This window comes from Silurus aristotelis (genome assembly GCF_946808225.1).
Source record: "Silurus aristotelis genome assembly, chromosome: 28".
Classification (NCBI taxonomy): domain Eukaryota; kingdom Metazoa; phylum Chordata; class Actinopteri; order Siluriformes; family Siluridae; genus Silurus; species Silurus aristotelis.
The window spans coordinates 15,673,932-15,693,948 of NC_139601.1; the positions used below are offsets into that span (position 1 = coordinate 15,673,932).

General features: G+C 40.1%; 1 protein-coding gene across 5 annotated transcripts in view; it reads right to left on the bottom strand.

Moving 5' to 3' along the window:
- The window catches only part of arhgef3 (Rho guanine nucleotide exchange factor (GEF) 3), an 82,744-nt gene that overhangs the window by 7,469 nt on the left and 55,258 nt on the right, over window positions 1-20,017 (bottom strand). For 3 of the 5 annotated variants that reach the window (XM_083534490.1, XM_083534494.1, XM_083534492.1), the window contains 5 exons: window positions 5,086-5,193; window positions 3,378-3,548; window positions 2,435-2,497; window positions 1,478-1,574; window positions 1,270-1,346 (listed from right to left, as the gene is read on the bottom strand). In XM_083534490.1, coding sequence (XP_083390616.1) covers window positions 1,270-1,346; window positions 1,478-1,574; window positions 2,435-2,497; window positions 3,378-3,548; window positions 5,086-5,193 — 516 coding nt within the window. Of the gene's footprint in view, window positions 1-1,269; window positions 1,347-1,477; window positions 1,575-2,434; window positions 2,498-3,377; window positions 3,549-5,085; window positions 5,194-12,774; window positions 13,406-20,017 lie in introns of those variants that run through there. The other 2 variants (XM_083534493.1, XM_083534491.1) reach the window with 2 other exon arrangements.

The following is a 20,017-nucleotide window of genomic DNA, read 5'->3' on the forward strand; positions in this document are numbered from 1 at the left end:
GTTTGTGTATCTGAGTGAAAAAAAAAAAAAAGCTGAGCATCCTTTTGTATCAGTGAGACAAACCACGTGTATTACCAGCATCTTTACAAAAAATTTGGTTTGTACCAAAAGCAAGATAAACTGCATTTTAAAATGATCCTGTTTCATTTTCTAATGGAGAACTTGAAGAAAGGTCAAATAAACTGGGGTGAACAAGGCAGGTCTGTCTAGCATCATGTTCGAAAACTGAAAGAGTGCTTGTTGCTCAACAGCCTGAACGAAAAAAAAAAAAAAAAAGCCAATATGTTTTTGTAGTGCACATAAATGCAAACAGACCTGAAACTTTGAATAGAAACATTGGACAGCAGAGAGCTGTCGAGTGAGATTAATAGAGGGGAGCTTTGAAAGCGGTGACCACTCCTCCCACCACCCCAGCTCTCATCCTCTCAACCCCACACAGAGCTGCACTTTGTTTCAGACAGCTCTTATCAGTAGGTTTTAGGTTGTTGGTTAAAAGGACATCAGAGATTGTGATGCTTGGACGACCCGGATGATGTGTAAACTTTATGGATCACGGTTGTCCCGGAGTACTGGCTTAGGGTCAAAAGACCTTTCCGTATCTGTGCTTTTACACGGCGCTAACGCACGCCGCTGGAGGTATGACTTATGAGAGCATTCCATGTTCTCAACGATGGCACGATAACGCTGAATAAATACGTGTTTCGAAGTGCTAAGAAACCGCCACACTTTAGTTCTCCCACGCACTCGCTCCTTGGAGAAGTTCCTACTCCTACAGCTTGAGTCCAAGCCAAGAAAGACTCTATGTTACTAGCTGTACCAAGTTGGAATCAAATAGCAGAGTGGTAAATTAACATCTTAATGTTCTAGCATGTGTGTTTTTGTCTGAAGAGTCACGCTTTTAGGAACGTTTTGCTGTTTTTAGTTACTGGGCCATAAATCAAAAGAGTTACCAAAAGAGTGTGAATTACACTTCTAGAAACTTTGGTTACTAAAAATAGGCAAAAAAAAAGCTCTAAACAATACTACGAGGAAAAAACCCTCATATTTTGCAGAAGTGACATGGTTCCCTCCATTTCATGGCACTACAACCCCACCCAACCCTCTCCCCCCACCCACCCCCTCCCTAGCTCTCAAATCTCAACCCTAAATCATGTGAGTGCACAGAAAATCCTTTGGCTCGGTAATCAGCTACTGTTGTAAACATGTTACAGAATAAAAAAGAACAAAGCAATGCATACCAGAACGAAACCACATGGATTTAGAACTTACCCAGTTTACTAAAATATGGCCCACATGGTCTGTAGAGCCATCAGGTTTCCTGGCCTCTCTGAGCCGACTCAATAGATCTACACAGCAAAACAGGAAGATCATAGTTATGTCCAATTTGGGGTTCGGGTATTGACTAAAGGGATGCATGTCACACCTTGGCTATCACAGTAACATTAGACAGATAACTTCATGCAGGGATGAGTCTCACCTTCGTGAAGCGGGATGAGAGAGTCCAGGGTGCCGAATATCTGATTGAGCTCTTGTTCTGTCATAATGGAGAGCTTCAGCATCGGATCATGGTAGGCCTGTGGTTACATTAGATTAGATTGGATTCAACTTTGTCTTTGTGCAACGTACATGTACAGAACCAATGAAATGCAGTTAGCATCCAACCAGAAGTGCATAAGCGGCCTATTTACAATAATTAGCAGTTTGATAAATATATGGGTTCCATATGTACAGGGGTGAGGGTGACTAATGTACGGAAGGTGCAGTAGGTAATAATATATGTATATATAGTATTATACAATATACTGTGCAAAGATTGTTCATAGATGTCCTGAGATAACATGCTCAAATGACATGATATCGTTATGTATATACAAAATAAATATGAGTGGAATATACAGTAGTGCAGTGATATACAAGTTATGGATAGTGCAAAAATGCATAGTGGATAAGCAGTGCAAAAAAAAAAAATATATATAGAAAAAAATTCCCACAAGTATTAGCTGAGCTCTGAATCTGGCACGGGGGCTGTTTGGGATTAGATGGAATTATGAAAAAGTTACGACTATATGACCCAGAAAAACATGCGCAACTGAGGGTCATCTTGTCCTTAAGATCAAGTAACGCTAAGGAAAAGACACTTCAAAAGTACAAGACACAAAAATGTGACCCGACTGCGATATGATGGAGTGTGATCGTATTTCCGTTCGGATTCTCTCTATATGCGTAAATTAAAGGCTAGCGTGTCTATAAAGGTGTTCTCGTGTGCTTCCTTGAATCCTTGTCTTCCCCTGGAACCCCCCCCCTGTGGAGCGTGTGACTCTGTGAGCTAAGGAGTAATCGGAGCCGGGGTTCCCACAGAGGGGGTTTAAGTCTGTGTTTATATGGTGCATGAAATGAGGAGGAAAAGGCCACTAATTGGAAAAGCAGACCTAACCTTTTTGGCCAGCTTGAGGTCTTCAATCAGGTCCTGCTCGCCTTGGGACAGTTCAAATATAGCCTGAAGGAGAAAAAAAAGGAAAAGAAGCAAGCTTGGTAATGGCATTCAGAGAAAATAAAGCCTCTAGGATAGAAAGCTCACAACAATAGAAGGTTTCACTTTCTAAAAAGGTGTGTGTCAGGAAACAAAAGCTCACGAATGATATGATTAGTTTAGAAAAAACATTATGTGAAATAAAATCACATTTAAGCTGCTTCTGCACATGCAGAGTGTGGGAAGAAACCCCAGCGGTCCCTCTCAACCTTTGAAACACTTAATATTTCCCTATAGACAGCTGCTCCCTGTTATCCACACTGCATCCCTGAGTCTTTGATGTTTGTATGGCCACGGAGGCAGAAAGAGACTCGATCCGCAGCGAAGGTGGGAGGGCACAGGGGGTGGGGGGTCGACATGAACGGCTCGTCCCATGTTTCAACCAGGACTAATTTTTACTACCTTTATAAAAAATTAAAAAAAAAGCAGGGGCAAAATGCTTAGCCGGCTACGACTGCATGTTTGGAAAAGTTAAAGGAACACAAGGGAGCAATGTAGAGAACTTCTTAAAAACCCTCCCCCCCACACACACTTCGACAACTGCTCGTTTTTCAGCCTACCGTGTGTTTTCCATGTGAACTTGCAGGGTATAATTTGTACGGGGATTAGTGAACTGGAACTCAGAGTCAGTCTCCAGGGTTTACTCTAGGGTTTCTGCTTTGTCAGCGTTTCACGTCTAATGTTAGCATCAGATTTTTTTTTTTTTTTTTTTTTTGAGCACGTCCTTATAAAGAATCTCGTATGAAATTGACCAAACAAATACATAAACTTCACTTAATGAACACAGCGCTATGATGCACGAACACTAATTATATTATTCAAACATCATCCTCCTGCTCTGTCTTACCTCCTGCCTTTTAATCTCTTTCGAGGACAGCATCGGGCCCATTCCTACATCGAAGGTCTCACTCCACAGCTTGCTGTCTCTGCGCTTGGTGTTGGCCGCCGGTGCCTGTCTGCTCCACGGCCGAGGAGGCATGATCTCTGTCCTGCTTTCGCTGCGGAAGCTGATGGAACGCTGCAGGGACCGGTGGAGGGAAAGAGAAATGGGATAAACATGAGGAAAATGGGTTTTTCGTGTCAATATAAATACCTTTCACAAAATAGATCAACAGGGATTAGGGTTACAACATCGAATGTACTGTGATGATATAACGCATCATCAATTTAAGTCACGCTACAAAAGAACGTGGGCTGATATTTCGCAAAAAAAAAAAATTTCTGGCTGCTTAGGCAAGTCAGTGCGCTTAAGGCGGTAAGAAAAAAAAATTGCTGCAGAAGCCTCCTGCTACATAAAAATGATGGATATCATGAAAATCAAGGCTGAAACTTCTTTTCGAGTTGATAAACAGGCTGCCGCATCAAGCGCCGCATTAATAACTAGATGACTATCAGAGGTAGGAATAAATGTCTCTCTGTGTTTTGGTTTGGTTTGAACTTCCTGCGCCGCTTTGCTACGAACGTCTATCAAAACACGGCGCTCGCTTCCTCCGGGCCGTACAGAACAATGGCATGAGTGAGGAGCTGGCGAGAGCCAGACTGTGCAAAAACATGGGAAAGCCTGTGATGAATCACCGGCCTGTTCTCAGTGCTCCAGTCACACTCAGCACACACAGGCGCTCTCTGCACCCAGACATGTAAAAACCAACCTCGGCTTGTCTCATTTCCTGTCCGGGACATTGAGCTTGCTTTTCCCAAGCCATCCACTTTGCCCAACTTTTTTCTCTTTTGCCTTTTCTCTTACCGCTCTCTGAGCCAGATGCTCCGGGGTATGCCTACCTTCTCCTTCTCCTCAGCCCTTACTCAATCACACAGCAACAGCTGCTACCACAAACCTGGCTTGAGGGCTTAAGCACAGCTCACATCAACAAGAATTAAAAAACATCTTCAAATAATAAAAAAATGTAAGTAAAAAAAGGAATGCACGCTGGTTTAAGTTTACTGAGGAGGTTCTTAGGAGGACATTATACATGGGAATCCTACTATTAAATAAACAAATCATGGTTGCCCTTTTTTTATTTATTATTTTTGATGTTTTATGTTATTATACAGTATATTACTAAAGATCCAGCAAGACCCACTGACTTTTACAATATGCCTGATGTTGCAGAAACGTTTGAACTACACTGACTGTAAAAAAAACAAACAAAAAAAACAACATCAGGCGCCAAATTTAAAAGAGAAAAAAAAAACTAGAGACAAAGTGATGCAGGTTTTTATAACACAACATCGACTTTTGAACTTTGACTGGCTCAATATTGGGGTAAATTACTTTTAACACAATGTTTGCCTTTTCACAGCTCCAGCATGAGAGCCTGGTTTCGATCCTGACTTCAGGATATTTTCAAGTTTCACATGTCCTTTCAGTGTCTACATAGATTTCCTCAAAGTTCTCTGCTTTCCTCTGAGCTCACAAAATAAAAAAATGACGACCTAGTGATCGAGTGTTGATTTATTCAGTGATAGAAACTGAATAAATTAATAAAACCATCAGTTATTTACATCATATGTAAATAACTTATTATATTGTGTCCACACATAAACAAGTGCAGTACCTGCAATGTCTGTCCGATACGCTTCAGTGGAGCAGCTTTGACTGGCGGGATGAGGTTAGCCAGCGACGTGACTCGAGACAGAGGCTTCGCTCGCTTGTTGCTAGGCTCCTGCAAACACATAGAAATGATGTTGTTAAAAAAAAAAAGTGTCATCCCAAACATTTAGGATGGAACATTCAGCTTTTCTCGCTGATCAAATGTCCTGAAAACCATAACACTGCAAAACTGTAAAAACGCAGTGGTTGGTTTCTTATTCATGTTCATGTCCTCAAGGATACAGCATGTTAATTAGATTAAATAGAGGCAGATTTGAGAGACAGTTGGCTGGCTTTTGTGCCAAGGTCATAAACCTTTCTCAAAGATGTTGAAGAGATGCCAGACACACCATGTCAGTCAGAAATCGCTGCTCAAGGTGACAGACATCTCTGTTTCGTAGCACTATGTTCATACAACTGTTTATGGGACGTAGAATGAATTGTGTCTTTTTGCTTCATCTCTCAAATGTGGTTGGCAATTAAATGCTAACATTCGTTTTTTTGTCAAATAAAGCACACAACTAACAAAAGTTTTTGTACTGATTTAAAAACGCTGATCTGTTTATATAGGGAAGTTTTCTGTGAGAGAACGATTGTGTATAGCTGCTATAACAAGTAATAACAGGAACTCTGATGCAACATAAACCAATATAAATGATTCTTTATTTGATGAAAAATGATGATTGGTGATCAATTGCATTGTGATTTATTCCTTACACGGCTAGCGAATTAGACATGGTTTCTCATTCAAGCAAAATAAGTCATTTATGACTAAATGTTTTCAAACTGATCTCATAAAAATGTCACAAACTCACTCAAACACTCATTCACACACCTGCCTTTCATACTCGCTCTCTTATTCAGACACAAACACACTCACTCACACACACTCTTACAACATTCACTCGCTCACACACAAACACACAGCACATACACTTGCACATTTCCTCTCACACACACACACACTCACTCATTCGCTCTCTATCCTGAACGCCTCAGTGACTTGGTTTCACTCATTCTCATAGCAACACAATCACTCTTGGTGACAGAACTATTTATAGAAATCATGTTGCTAACTGCTTTGCTACACTGTGCAACATTACTGCAGGTTTTATATCATGACACGTGTCTCTCACACCCGACATCTAACGTGTTATGGCTGTTAGAGGACACTAATGCAAAGGTACATGCATCTTTTTTATTCTTTTTAAGCAGGTTAAGCTTTAAGTTATACCTGGCCTTCCTCATAAGGATTACACGATCACTAATGCTATCTGAAACTTCTCAAACCCACCTTTCATTCTAGGAAAAAGAGAAATCATTTTAATCATTTAAAAGTCTGGCCTGTGTAAAAACCAGATGGCACAAATCAGGATATCCTTTATACACACACACACACACACACACACACACACACATTATGGTACACATTGTTTATTGTAAAAACAATTAAAGTAACATTATATGAAGGTTTCTTTTTTATTAAGTGTTAAGCAGTACTATCCAACCTTCCTTATTTTTCCTGCTATTTAGAATCAGTCCAGAAGCTCCATTAATTCTCAACAGTCTTAAGTGGTGTGGAATGTCTCCTGTAACAATTTGGAAAGCTCTTTGGACAAAACATAGCAGGGTTTAGCATGAAAAGACACACACTTGCCTGGTCCAAACATTTTAACAGTTGTAAAATTACAGCCTTGCACACACACACACACACACACACACACACATATATATATACTAGTAGGACAGTCAATCCGACAAGAATGCAAGAAATGCAGCACCTGACATGGGTTGCAAATCATGCTGCCTTTATAACAGCCAACGTGACCTTGTAGATCTTATTCAGAAGATATAGAGGTGAATGAGACACCCAGGTCCAGGTCATAACTCAGGGTGAGCACTAAATCCTGCCCGAGATATTTTTTATAGGCTCAGAGTCTTTCCATACGTGTATATATACAGTATATAGAGATTTCTTCATGTGTGTTATTAGCCTGTAAAAGTTTTTGGTCTTTTGTTGCTTGTTACAACTAAGCAAAGCTAGTCATTAAACTAAGGGGAAACACTGGGATCTTAAGCATCGTCCTGGTTAAACAGAAAGACTAGATTCCACACAGAGCCACTGATTTAGGCAAAACTCCAGCTTTCCTAATAAGCCATTTAATCAGAAGCACTTTAATAGGAATCACATTTGAAAAAAAAAAACAAAAAAAAACAAACAAACAATTGTTTTCTACATACCACAAAGTTCCCATTTTGCAGGCAAAACGTTTAGCTAAAAATCCAGATTCTATGACTATACAAATTAAAGTCATTTATAAATGGACTGCATTTGCATTCCCTATTAGCACTTACATTATAGCAGCTATAAACTGCAGTTCCATCAACAGCCTTTCTTACGGCTTATTACGAAGGCATAAAGTTCTCGGTCCATCATGTGGTGTGGTAAATTATGTCCTGACACTGGAGACCCCTTTCATAAATTTTGAATAAGCATATCCAAACGTTAAAACCTGACCCTTTAAAACATCTGTTCAATTGTGAATATATGTACGATTAAGTATATTGCTTGACATAGAAATACAAAGAAATGTGCGGTTACCATAGGAACGACACAGTAGCTGAAACTCGTTTACAAAAAACTCACATCTTTATGGCCAATCGGTTTCTATCGGTTGTAGGAGGTGCAACGGCACTTGTTTTTACAACACAAAGTCGAATTGTGTGGAAATCTTAGCATGCTTTTTTTAAATGAATGCGCAGATAAACTTCACCGCAATCATTACGTTTTTAACAAAGTTTGCTTGGGTTTGAAATCATATCCATTTCACCGTGAAACCACTTCAAGTTCAGATTCAAATATTTACATTTCCTGTGAATTTCCACTCTCTTCAGCAAAATGAGATCATTTGGTGATCTAATTGGAGGGTGGGGGGGGGGGGGGGGTTTGTAGACCTGTAATTCATCGTTTTTTACACTCTGCATTTTCCACTTTATCTGAAGTGTCCCGTCCTTTTCCTGTCTGACTAATACTTTCTTTTGGGGTGACAAGGAGAGTTCTCAGATACAAACAAGAAGCCTAAAATAGAAAACCAAGCGCTTGCTGTACTCAGGATACCCCATTGTTAAGCAACTCATCTGAGTAATTTACAACTCATGTCAACTCAACCACCCATACACACACATTCCCAGAAAAGATTTCTATTAATCAGAATTTGGTCACTGATAAAGTCAACACTTATCTTCTTATCTGAATATACAACTTTTACGACAGCTCAGCGATGAAGCCAAACTTTATAAAGAGTTGTGGATGAAGAAAAAGGATGCAGGAAATACAAATAGATTTCATCCCTAGTAGCAGTTACGAAATTTTACATTGTGAACCATGAAGCAACCTTTCTTTGTTGTCTCTTGTAATCACCACTAACGGATTATCCAAACATGCTTATTATTAGCTACATACAATCACCAGATGCTAATATCTCTATATACATTTATTAGGAGGTCATATATGACCATCATAAATGGTCATAGAAAATTTTCTCATAAAAAATAGGTCACGTGTTGCTTTTGTCACTCGCAAAACAAACCTGCAACCAATTGTGGGTTCTTATTTTGGTAAATTGAACAATGCAGCATGACCCCACAACAAAGTGTGTCTTCAACATACAACCCAGGAGACAAAAACAAGCGGGATGACTATATTCTTACGAGTGCATAGTAACTCTTCCACAGCAAGGCACTTGTGGAATGCTGGCTGGGTCGGAGTTTTAAGGCCCATCATAAAACTCTACGAAACCGAGACACACCTCGTATTAACGCGCGTGTGGTCAAACCGGACTTGCACCCTGAAAAGCATTTGAGTAATGCGTCCACACACACACACACACAAAAAAAAAAAAACTCTATAAAAACTTTGTGACCTAGTCAAACGAAGCAGCAGTCTGGTACAAGGTCGGGGTTCGAAAGCATTCCGTGTGGTTATATGGATCGCAAATGGGCTACCATGTGTTTTCGTGAGAGGTTTGGCCTGATGATTCTCTGTATTAACATCAAAGCTTCAGCTCGCGGAAAACGACTGATTTTATCCATGCGCTTTTTCTGCTAAAAGAGGGAGTCTAGCTCTGTGTGGGAACAGATGAATCATAGCAGCAGCTGGGTGGAACGCCACCAAAACGCCTATTAGCCAATAAACCGGGAACAAACTTTTATTTTCACAAGTGCATGAGAGATAAAGAGATTATGATGCGGCGTATACTGTTTATCAACAGCTGAGGATGATCTCTAAATCAGAGATGCCCGAAATAAGGCCTGTGGTGACCCTTGACTAACATGGCTTCCTAACATCGTTGTGAAGAAAGAATTTAACTGTGCTGTAATGTACATGTGACAAGTAAAAAGTCCCTTTACCCCTTTATTTGGTCCATTATGCCATATCTGAGATTGAGAAAAGAAGTGGCCTGCTACTGAGACAGATCTTTATTCCTAATTTAACCTTTAACATAACATTTTTTGCTTTGTTGTTCTGCTGCAAAAAATGAAAATTTGACTTGGCGCAGTTTGAAGAAAAGAAAAACGTTTTGAAAATAGGGACCAGCTTCATGTCTCTCATTAGCGGTCATTGATATTACAAACATATGGCTGTATTGTAATTTATCTTGAATTATTAGACATTAAACTGCATTATGCCATTAATTGGAATTATTTCTATATTTTTTATTGTACTATAAGTTTCATTGAACTGAAAAACGTAAATAATATTGAATCATTTATTTATTTATTTTTAAATATTATGAAGTCATTACTAGGGGGAAGTGGTGGCTCCAGCGGTTAAGGCGCCGGGTTGCCGATCGGAAGGTCTGGGGTTCGAGCCCCGGTATCGCCAGGCTGCCACTCTTGGGCCCTTGAGCAAGGCCCTTAACCCTCTATGCTCCGGGAGGTCCCTTACGAGGGAAATATGAAGGTCCGTGACGTCGGAGTGATGTGGGGCCGCCTTCCCGTGGGCTCACCACCTGCAGGAGGGACCGTAAGGGACGGTGCTGTGAGGATTGGGCAGCAGTCGAAGGCGGGGTATGCCTGCTTAGACTGCTGCCCCCGCGACCCGAATTACGGATAAGCGGGAGAAAATGAATGAATGAATGAATGAATGAAGTCATTACTAAGCGGAACCATGGCAACTTTAATTTAAATATAATACAGTTTGGTATAACGAAACGTTTACTTTCGCCCACAGCCATCGATCAAGTTACATTTTTGGCCCTTCGTAGGAAAAAGGTTTGGCCACTTCTGATTTAGAAAGTAATAGGTGAAGCAGTTTTCATTGCTGGGTAATGAGGAAGTGTGTTTTCTGAGATGTTTCAGTCGAGGCTATATCAAGGTCTATGGCTTCCCTTGTGATACAGTGGAAGCAAATGAATAGATTGGATTCTGCAAGAGCTGATAAACACCAGAGGGAACTAAACATATGAACAGCACTTTGCACAATCATCACCCTGAGGAGGTGTGCTCTCATTGTGGTACACAACAAAGCAGATTACAGAATGCCACGCCATGACTCACGTGTCTAACATTCTGTCCCAGGTGCATTTCGATTACCACTTAGACAAATTACCTATTATTATTTTGTCTTATGAACTTTGTTTTATAAAAAAAATGAGGTTGCAGTAAAATGAACACTGAACACAGAAGATGCAATTAATGCAAATGCAAAGTCATTAAGGTTTAGAAGATTCACAAACGATAGACAGACAGACAGACAGGCAGACAGACAGACAGGCAGGCAGACGGACAGACAGACAGGGGCAGACAGACATACAGGCAGTCAGTCAATCAGTTTATGGATGTGGTAGAATTTAATTTTCCCTTCACTTGAATTAGGTGACCCAAACCTGTTGCAATATGACAATGCCTCTGTGCTCAAAGCCAACTCATGAAGATATGGTTTTTATGGATTGGAGTGAAAGATCTTGAGTAGGTTTGAGTATAATTTTGGAATAAATTGTACACCGACTGCACCCCCAGCCTCCGAGCCTCCATCAGTACCTGACTTTACTAACATCCTTGTGGCTAAATGAATCTTTATAAGCACACTCCAAATTCTACTGGAACATCTTCCAAGAAAAAGGGAAGTTATTAAAAACAGCAAATAGGAACTAAAAGTTGAATAGGATGTTAGAAAAACCCATATGAATCTTATGGTCTGGTGTCCACAAACTTGTCAATATAGTATAGTATTGGTTAGATGGATGGATGGATGGATAGACGGACGGACGGACGGACGGACGGACGGACGGACGGACAGACAGACAGACAGACAGACAGACAGACAGACAGACAGACAGACAGACAGACAGACAGACAGATGGACAGACAGACAGACAGACAGACAGACAGACAGATGGACAGATGGAAAGATGGAAAGACCTATAGATAAATAGATCAATCTAAGACATGTTAGAAGTATATTAGGAGACATTATGGCCATGTTCAAAACATTAACCCACTGACCATCTTTCAACAGGAAGGATTGAATGATGATGTGACTTTTTCACTCATTCAGCTGCCGTTCAAATCTTTAAAATAGACGATGACAGTGCGGGCTGTAAAATCAATGTGACCGTGTGCAGCACACACGCACATACACGCGCTCACACGCACAGCCTGACTTTGAAAAGTTTACAGCCCATTCTTTAGTGGCAGGCTGGCCCTTCGGTGTAAAGTGATCCAGTGATCAGAGGGCGATTCCCCCTGCGAAGGCCTCCGTGGGTTCGCTCTGAAGTGATTTAACGACAAACTCACATGTTCAGACAGACGTGAGTAATCCGTGACTGCCTTGTGCATTCATCTACACATCCCACAATCTCGAGCACGGCTGAGTCAAGCATCGATCTGAATGCTGTTTTTTTGTTTTCTGTCTCCTTTGACCAGTCTCTTGTTTGTGTCGCGCTTATCACACTCAATGATCTCTTGTGCACTGCTTTTTTTCACACCTTTAGCACACAGACTCTGCTGACTGATCAATAGTCCATCCATCAATCAATCAATCCTACATGACACCGTCTGACTACGCAAGTAATTTAGATTCTGACATTCTGACTCGAAGAGACAAACATGTAGAAGATAGATGCTGGTCAGGCTTTGAAACTGGGCTTTTTAAACAGCAAGTCATGCTCTGACCTAAACATGGCCTCTCAACTCCAGCTCACTGTAAACCTCAGGGATAAAAACATCTGCTCACACAACCTCTCCAAAGTTATTACACAACATAACACAGTCAAACCGGCATAAATAATATGATAGATATCATGTTAATGTGGGACTGATGTATCAAATCTGAGCACCAAATCCAAAATGCTTTCCTGAAATGCTGATTAGGCATAAAAATTAGATGCATGTTATTAAATCCTTATTATACACGAATGCATTTGTTGTGCAAATAACAACCACAACAGTGCAACATCCATGAAAATAACCTTAATCCTTATTAAGATGCAAAACAACAAGCTCTGTGCGCGTGCAAATCATTGGAAATGTATATATATATAAAAAAAAAAAAAAAAAAAGCACGCGCACTCGCAAGCACACTGATTTATGTCATTTGCATCTCGAGTCTTTTCTTTTTTTCTTTCTTTCTTTTTTTAAACGCAACCCCCACCTCGGCTTCTTTGCTCGCGCTGCTCACCGTCTGCACCTCGAGCGAGCAGTTGGTTCTCTTCACCACCAGGTAAAACGGGTAATCCTTGGCCACCATGCTCGCGCTCCCGGTTGCCGCGCCGCAGGGAACGACGGCTGGATGCGGATCTGGATGTGGAGGATGTGGAGGATGAGGAGGAGGATAGTCGCAAACCGACCTTGCAGCCACGGTGCCTGCCAGCTCTACGAACGAGCGATTGCAGCGCTCCCGTGCACACGCACCGGCCAAGAGGACATCCCGAGAGCGCGCGCGCGCTTGCGAGCCGTGCCGCAATTCCCCGGCGCTGCGCGAGAGCGCGCGACTCACTGCCCGGGTGCGAGAGCTGTGTGTGAGAGGAAACGCATGCGGATTTAAAAACTCCTCCTCGTGGGTGCGCGAGCGCGCTGCTCACTGCATCCGATCATGTTGGCTTCTCTAATCAGACCCTCACTACTACACCAAGTTCCAATGCATCATAGTCCCCTGATCACACACACACACACACGCACTCATGCATACACACGTGTCCACACTAAATCACATACTAAACATTTCGAATTGCAGTAAGCCTGTGTTTTTTTATGCACGCTCTCCCAGAAGGGTTTCCAAAAGTGGGCGGACTTTCAAGCTCCACCCACACCCCCCATTAATTCTACTAAATTTGATCATGTTTAGTTTTCTGCACACACACATGGCGGTCATATGCATATGCAAGGTTTCCTACATAAATAATGGTCTCCAAATTGGCCTTGAAGTTTGAATGTAGGTTGGTATTCACATTATAATGATCTGAGGTTACACTCAAATACGAGGTGGTATCAAAAAGTTTCAAGACCTGCTCTTTACACACTATAACCTTCAAAATAGACCCCATGCACAGTAAAACAGCGCTCCCATTGTTCCTGCCACTTCTGGAATATGTTCTGGAAGTCTTCTTTTCGAAAGCGTCTCAAGCACCTTCTGTGATTCGTGCTGGATCTCCTCATGGGTGCCAAAACGGTGATCATTGAGCTGGATCTTCATTTTCAGGAAGTGAGAGAAGTCTGCAGAAGTGTGGGTGCGGAAATGAGATCGTTTGAATCGTTCCGAACGGTTTAGCATTGAGCTCGTTGAAGGTCTTCCCGATCTCTCGTTGTCTTTCAGTGATGTTCTTCCACTCTTAAAGCGCGCGTGTGACTCGGTGCAACGTCGCTGTATGTCAAACGTGACAAACGTCTATGTGGCACATTTGCCCAGTTTCTCGCAGAATTTCACGTTTGCACTTTGTTTCTAACTTGCTGTCCATGATGAAATGTCAGACGTGGTAACGCACGTGCTCAGGATAGCACTATTTAGCACCGTTAGTCTTGCAACTTTTTGATACCACCTCGTATGTCAACGAGAAAACTTTTAGCTGGAGCTTTGGATTGAGTAAGTTTGAAAATCCACCACTTCGTGTTCAGCAGGATTAACAAGCAATTTGATGTTAAAGTGTTCGAACTCTCGTGTTCAAAATGGCCGAACATAAACAGTAGCCCAGCTGCTTCACATATAGCTGGAACTGTTTGCCAAAACACTGTGTCCAGGCTGTACAGCAGCTGAAGAGCATTTGTTTGTAGCAGAAAACGTTTGGACCACCATTTCAATTTCCACTGCTAAAACTGACACAGATTGTTTGGACTACAGCAACACACACACACACACACACACACACACACACACACACACACACACACACACACACACACACACGTCTTCCGGCAACAGATTCTAATAACTTCAGTGTGTGCGAGCTGAAGCGCGAGTGAGACAGGGAGGGAGGGAGAGGAAGTAAAGCTGGTGTCCATTCATGCACCATTCTGTCTTCCTTGGGGCAACACTATACTTTGTGCCAGTAGGGGTGCTTTTTATATGATTTGTTAATTGTTGAGAGGGATTGAATATAATCCCTTTCCCTAGATAGCCCTCTATGGGAGCTCGCGCTCCAGCCGCCGGCAGCAGGAAATCGGTCAGAGTTTTAAGAGTCTTTGTTCTGGCCTGAGGTTCCTGCCATTGTGCGGCTATCAGGCGTGGGGAAGTGTGCTGTACTTAGCCAGGAGTGTGTAGGAGGAGGTCAAGCCTGGTCATTGGTGCCCTGAGCAGCATGATGACTGTAAACAGCCAGCTCTAACACTCATTGTCACTCAGACACCCTTGCACATGTACAACAAGAAACAAAAGGAACTTGGACCTGACCTGATGACAAAATAGTGAATTATGGGCAATTTGCAGAGTCTCAGCTGTGCTCCAAATCAGCTGCTGGTGTTAATCTGAAACTGATTCACCAGTATCAATGGTGGGACCTCAGTGTACATGAAAAAGCTTCTATAAAAGCATATATGATTCATAATCATTAGCTTGATTCATTCTGTACTGCATTGGCTTTTAGTAAGAATCCCCTACTGTAGGCAAACTTAACCACACTGACAAAAATCCCCTTCACAGAAAATGCTGAACTTGTTACTTTGCCGATTTCCATTACAGAGAGGGAAAAAAGTTGCATGATGGTTATATCCTGTGGTCGAGGTTCGGGTTCCATGCAGAACCTGGCAATTCTGTTGCATCATCTTTCACTTTCCAGTCAGACTTACAGCTGTGCTTAAGCTGTGATTGTGTCTGTTTGTGTGTGTATGTGTGTGTGTGTGTGTGTGTGTGTGTGTGTGTGTGTGGGCAGGTGGAAAGTGTGTAACAGGGTCTAAATATAAATGATGCTGTTGCACAGATGTCATTAAAAAATAAACTTATTAATGCTTCATCAGATGTTTGCTGAGAAGCTCCATGAAAAACTACAAGTCTGGTGTGTTCAAAGTTCATAAAGGATTTTGGTTGGGAACAAACAAACAAAAAACCTGCATGTTTTGTGGTTGCCTGACCGTACGTATTATTTCTACAGCAGCAACTTTCGTGAGGAAATTTGTGATAATAGCATGAACACAAAACGGATTTTGAAAACATATGGAATTGCTGACTTGGCACTTTTTTTTTTTTTTTGCGGAAAAAAAACTAAAACTTTCAGGATGCAGTATGTCGTGCTTGGTGGTTTCTTGCTAACATGACAAGCTGCATTTATTTTCATTAAAAAAGACAGAGAGAAAAATTACAGGCTGCTTTAACCGTAATAACAGGAACTAACTTGTTCTGTAGACATTCTGACGTGAGAAATGCGCTTCCATTTTAATAGCCTCGATATTTCTCTAAAGTACTGACTTTTAGTGTTCTGTGACGAGAACGTTTTTGAAGACACCAAAATGAGAGCTCGTGTATGTTATAAATAATAGAACAGGTGCTGAGATGGGCGGGATTGTCTGGGGGTTATTATATTATTTCTAAGTGTGTTTTTGTTTCTGCATTATCCTCTCTTTTATGTATAATATACATGGAGAAAAGTACACTAATAAATCTCAGGTTCTGTATGAATGTTGGAAAAATAACTGAGAAAATAATCTGTATATTTAATATTAGAAGAATTGTCCATTAAAGTCTATTTGTTTAGTTTTTCAGTCATGAGTATTACCAAATACACTAAAAGTGCACTTAAACTACATTTCTGCTATAGTTGCTTGTAAATCAAGCTTTATTAGGATTACAAGAAAACAAAATCTTCCTGGTTGGTTAAACCCATGCATGGTGTTCATGTGCTCATGGGATCATTATTGGTTTCTTAGTGAGACTTAAGCAGAAGCTGTTAGATTTTCAGACATCTTTATGTTCAGCTGAATCTCTATTAACAATCTCTTCTTGTCATAGCCCACTTTAATCTGTCTGAATTCATGCAAAAAAAACCATGGAGTTAAAGGTCACATGGAACAGAATTATTTCTTTCCATGATAAGATGTATATTAATATTCTGCCATTGAAACACAAAATAAAACAAAGCTACATGGTCGTAAATCCCAAGTCGGACAATTCGCTTTCTTTTCGCGAGGTCAGGTTTGTTTTCAGTGAGTCGAGTATTGCTAACCTTAAGCTTCCTCATGTGGAAGTTGTTCTGGTTTTAATAACAGTGTTGTAATGGAAGTGGTTGCTGGTGTAATTAATTGCATTCCTCTACTCCTGAAAGTAAAACTCTGTGGTTTGTCTGCTCTTGCAGTTGCTAAAAACAAAGAAGTGAAAGGAAATGTACAGTATAGACATAAATCGATATTAGAAGTTGGGTTTGAAAAAAAAAAGGTTTTTGGTATAAAGTGAACACAATATGATAAGAATTATGATTTTTTTTATTATTATTATTTTTTTATTAAAAATTAATGAAACAATGAATATAAAAAAAAAGCCAAATATGTTGGTGTGTATACCATATGTATCAAATATCAAATAGGTTTAGAACGTAGATGTGTCTACGTAGACGTAGATTTTGAACTAAACAGATCTTGGCAATAAAGCGAGTGAGAATAAAATGCAAATCTAGTGTAGATCTGATGGAGGGTTAGTTTTCCACGTCACCAGAACTGACAGTAAAATTGCCTGCTTATGATTTGGAATCGAAACGCTTCATTGGTTAGAGCGAGAGAGTGCATGTGTCTGAGACAGAAAAAGATCCGTGTAGAGGAGGGTACCAGAAGAAAAAGCCAATTCCTTAAGGACATTAATTAGAAGCACAGCATGCAAGGAAGCCACATTTTAACTCTGTGTGATCACGTTACATTCAGTCTTTGTGCATGAAGCAGTAATACGGGGATGTGCTCCATATGTGAGCTAAATACACAAACAAGGGCATGAAACCTCAACCTTTTATTATTACATGCTTCAGCAAACTCATTACTGCAACTGGATTTTTTTGGAGTTTTTTTTCTGCAGGAAATGGGTCATTTATGTTACCGTACATATGTGAAATGCATTATTATATATATATATATATATATATATATATATATATATATATATATATATATATATATATATATATATACTGTATATACTATTTGGGTTAAAAATCAATATCTTAAAAAGAAGAAGTCTCATGTAGAAGGTTCGAGTTCTTGCTAGCAATCATTACTACAACATTTCTATTGGCTTGCAATGGTTTTAAATGTGTTTCATTCGGTCGGTAATGGTAGTATAATGAAATGTGTGGTTCCTAATGGTTCCTGATAGCTTATCTAATTTAACTCTGATGGTAATCATCAAACCAGGTTCTGTTGGTTTCCGAGTAACCAGAAAAACTTCAAACAGAAATCCTACAAAAATCTCAAGAGAAAAAATAAGCCAAGTCCAGTTCAAGATGGAAAATAGCAAGAGCTCTCATTTCAGTTTAATGAAATGTCAAAACCTAGAACTGTTATGGAGAACTGTAGTCCATGCTTAAAAAAATGATATTAAAACTATTAAAGACGTGACTGAAGTGTGTTTGTGGCGGCCTGTTTAATGGAACACGTCTCGATAGATTTTTTGAATTTTTCTGAAAATAACCAAAAGCCCAATTGGGTTCTGGTGGTGTTTCTAGTAAAATAAATATCTGTAGTTATAAACTGTCTGAAATGTGATTAAACTGTTAAGACAATTTCATTAAAAGTCCATTAATGATGGAAACCATCAGAGATTTTTTTCCAGAAACTGATTCCATGGCCTTGAGTTTTTAATATTGTGGCTATGACCATGTTATGCACCATGTATTATAATTCACTTCATTAACACACACGCGCACACACTGCTTGTTAATCAATTATATCATAAAGACATAAGGCAAATGTCGAGATATCAAATGTTGATGATTAAACTTGATGTATGTACGAAACCACAGCGATAAACAAAAAACCACGATAAACAAACTCTAACTAAAAATGCTTTTTTATGTATACAGTACTGTATTAACATTTTACTTCATTTTATAATTAATAATTATATTTTTATCAATAAATTTCATTATTTTACATAAAAACAATTCCCAATTAGTTTTTTGGTCTATGGTGCTGTCCGTGAGAGACCGGGAAAATCAGCCAAACAAATAAGTTATGTGGCAAATGTAATTCCGTGAAATACAAGGGGGCGCAAGATTCGAACCGCAGTAAAGCAGGGGATTACTGTAATTCTTCTTCTACAAAAAGGTGTTTTGAATTTGTCAAATGAACAACACAGCTAAATTCTTTCTTTGCATATACCAGTGATGTTGAAGCTGGGGTCAGAAGCACATAGGGTTAAGGGCCTTGCTCAAGGGCCCCAAGAGTGGCAGCTGGGCAACGCTGGGAACCCCAACCTTCCGATCAGTAATCCAGAGCCTTAACCATCAAGCTACCACTTCCCTACACAAGTCTCCTGAATTAACAGGAGCTGACAGCTTCCATTGTGCTGTAGAAGCATTTATTTTCCACTTGTTCCCTTTTAAAGGAACTATCATTAGAAATCACTACACCGTTCTTCTGATTGATCACCTTCATTCTATGACCAAACCTTTCTATCCTGATAAGAATGGTCTCTTTCAGGATGACTCCCCCCTATCCACAGTGCATGAGGGCTTGGTGAATAAGAGTGAATAACGAAGAAGAAAAATATTTCCAAATTATGTCTCCAGAACAGAGTCTTGTAAAACCCAACACCAACCCAAACCCAGCAAACACTGGCAAGCTTGCAGGGGTTCAAAATACTTTATATTGGTTTTTCCTCTAATTTGTCTCCCGGCTGTCAATTCATCATGAAACCCTAGTGGCAGAAACATCTCAGAGGAAGAGGTGTGTTTGACTTGCATGGCAAACAACCTAAACAATACAGAGAGGTTGGCAATCTGCTTTGTGTCTGTAGCAACTTGTGGAGAATTTGGATTGCTTTCTAATAATAGTCTGCCTCAAAGTCTGGGTGGTCTATTAGATTGGATTTCTTGACCAGGTTGGACTATTGAAAGTTTAATCACATTGCTGAAATATTGTTTTTTACCTTGATGTTTCATTTTATTTCTTTAATGAAATATACAAGCTGCATTCTGTCTACCGAGAAATCCAGCAGGATATCAGAGAAACAGGGATTACCTGTTGTGTTCTGTATATTTCATCAGAAATTTTCATATGAACGGTGCTTCCTGGAAGTCAAAGTTTTCTACAAATTGAAACTTAAAATAGATCACTTTTCTTATTTATTTAATAATGCATTTTTCTAAAACAGCATTGACCATTCTGTGCAAAAAGTATTTTTTTTTATGTCCTTCGGCATTAAATGTACAATATATAACTAAAGATATGTGGATACCTGGTCATCACACCCATATTTGGGCTTTCCA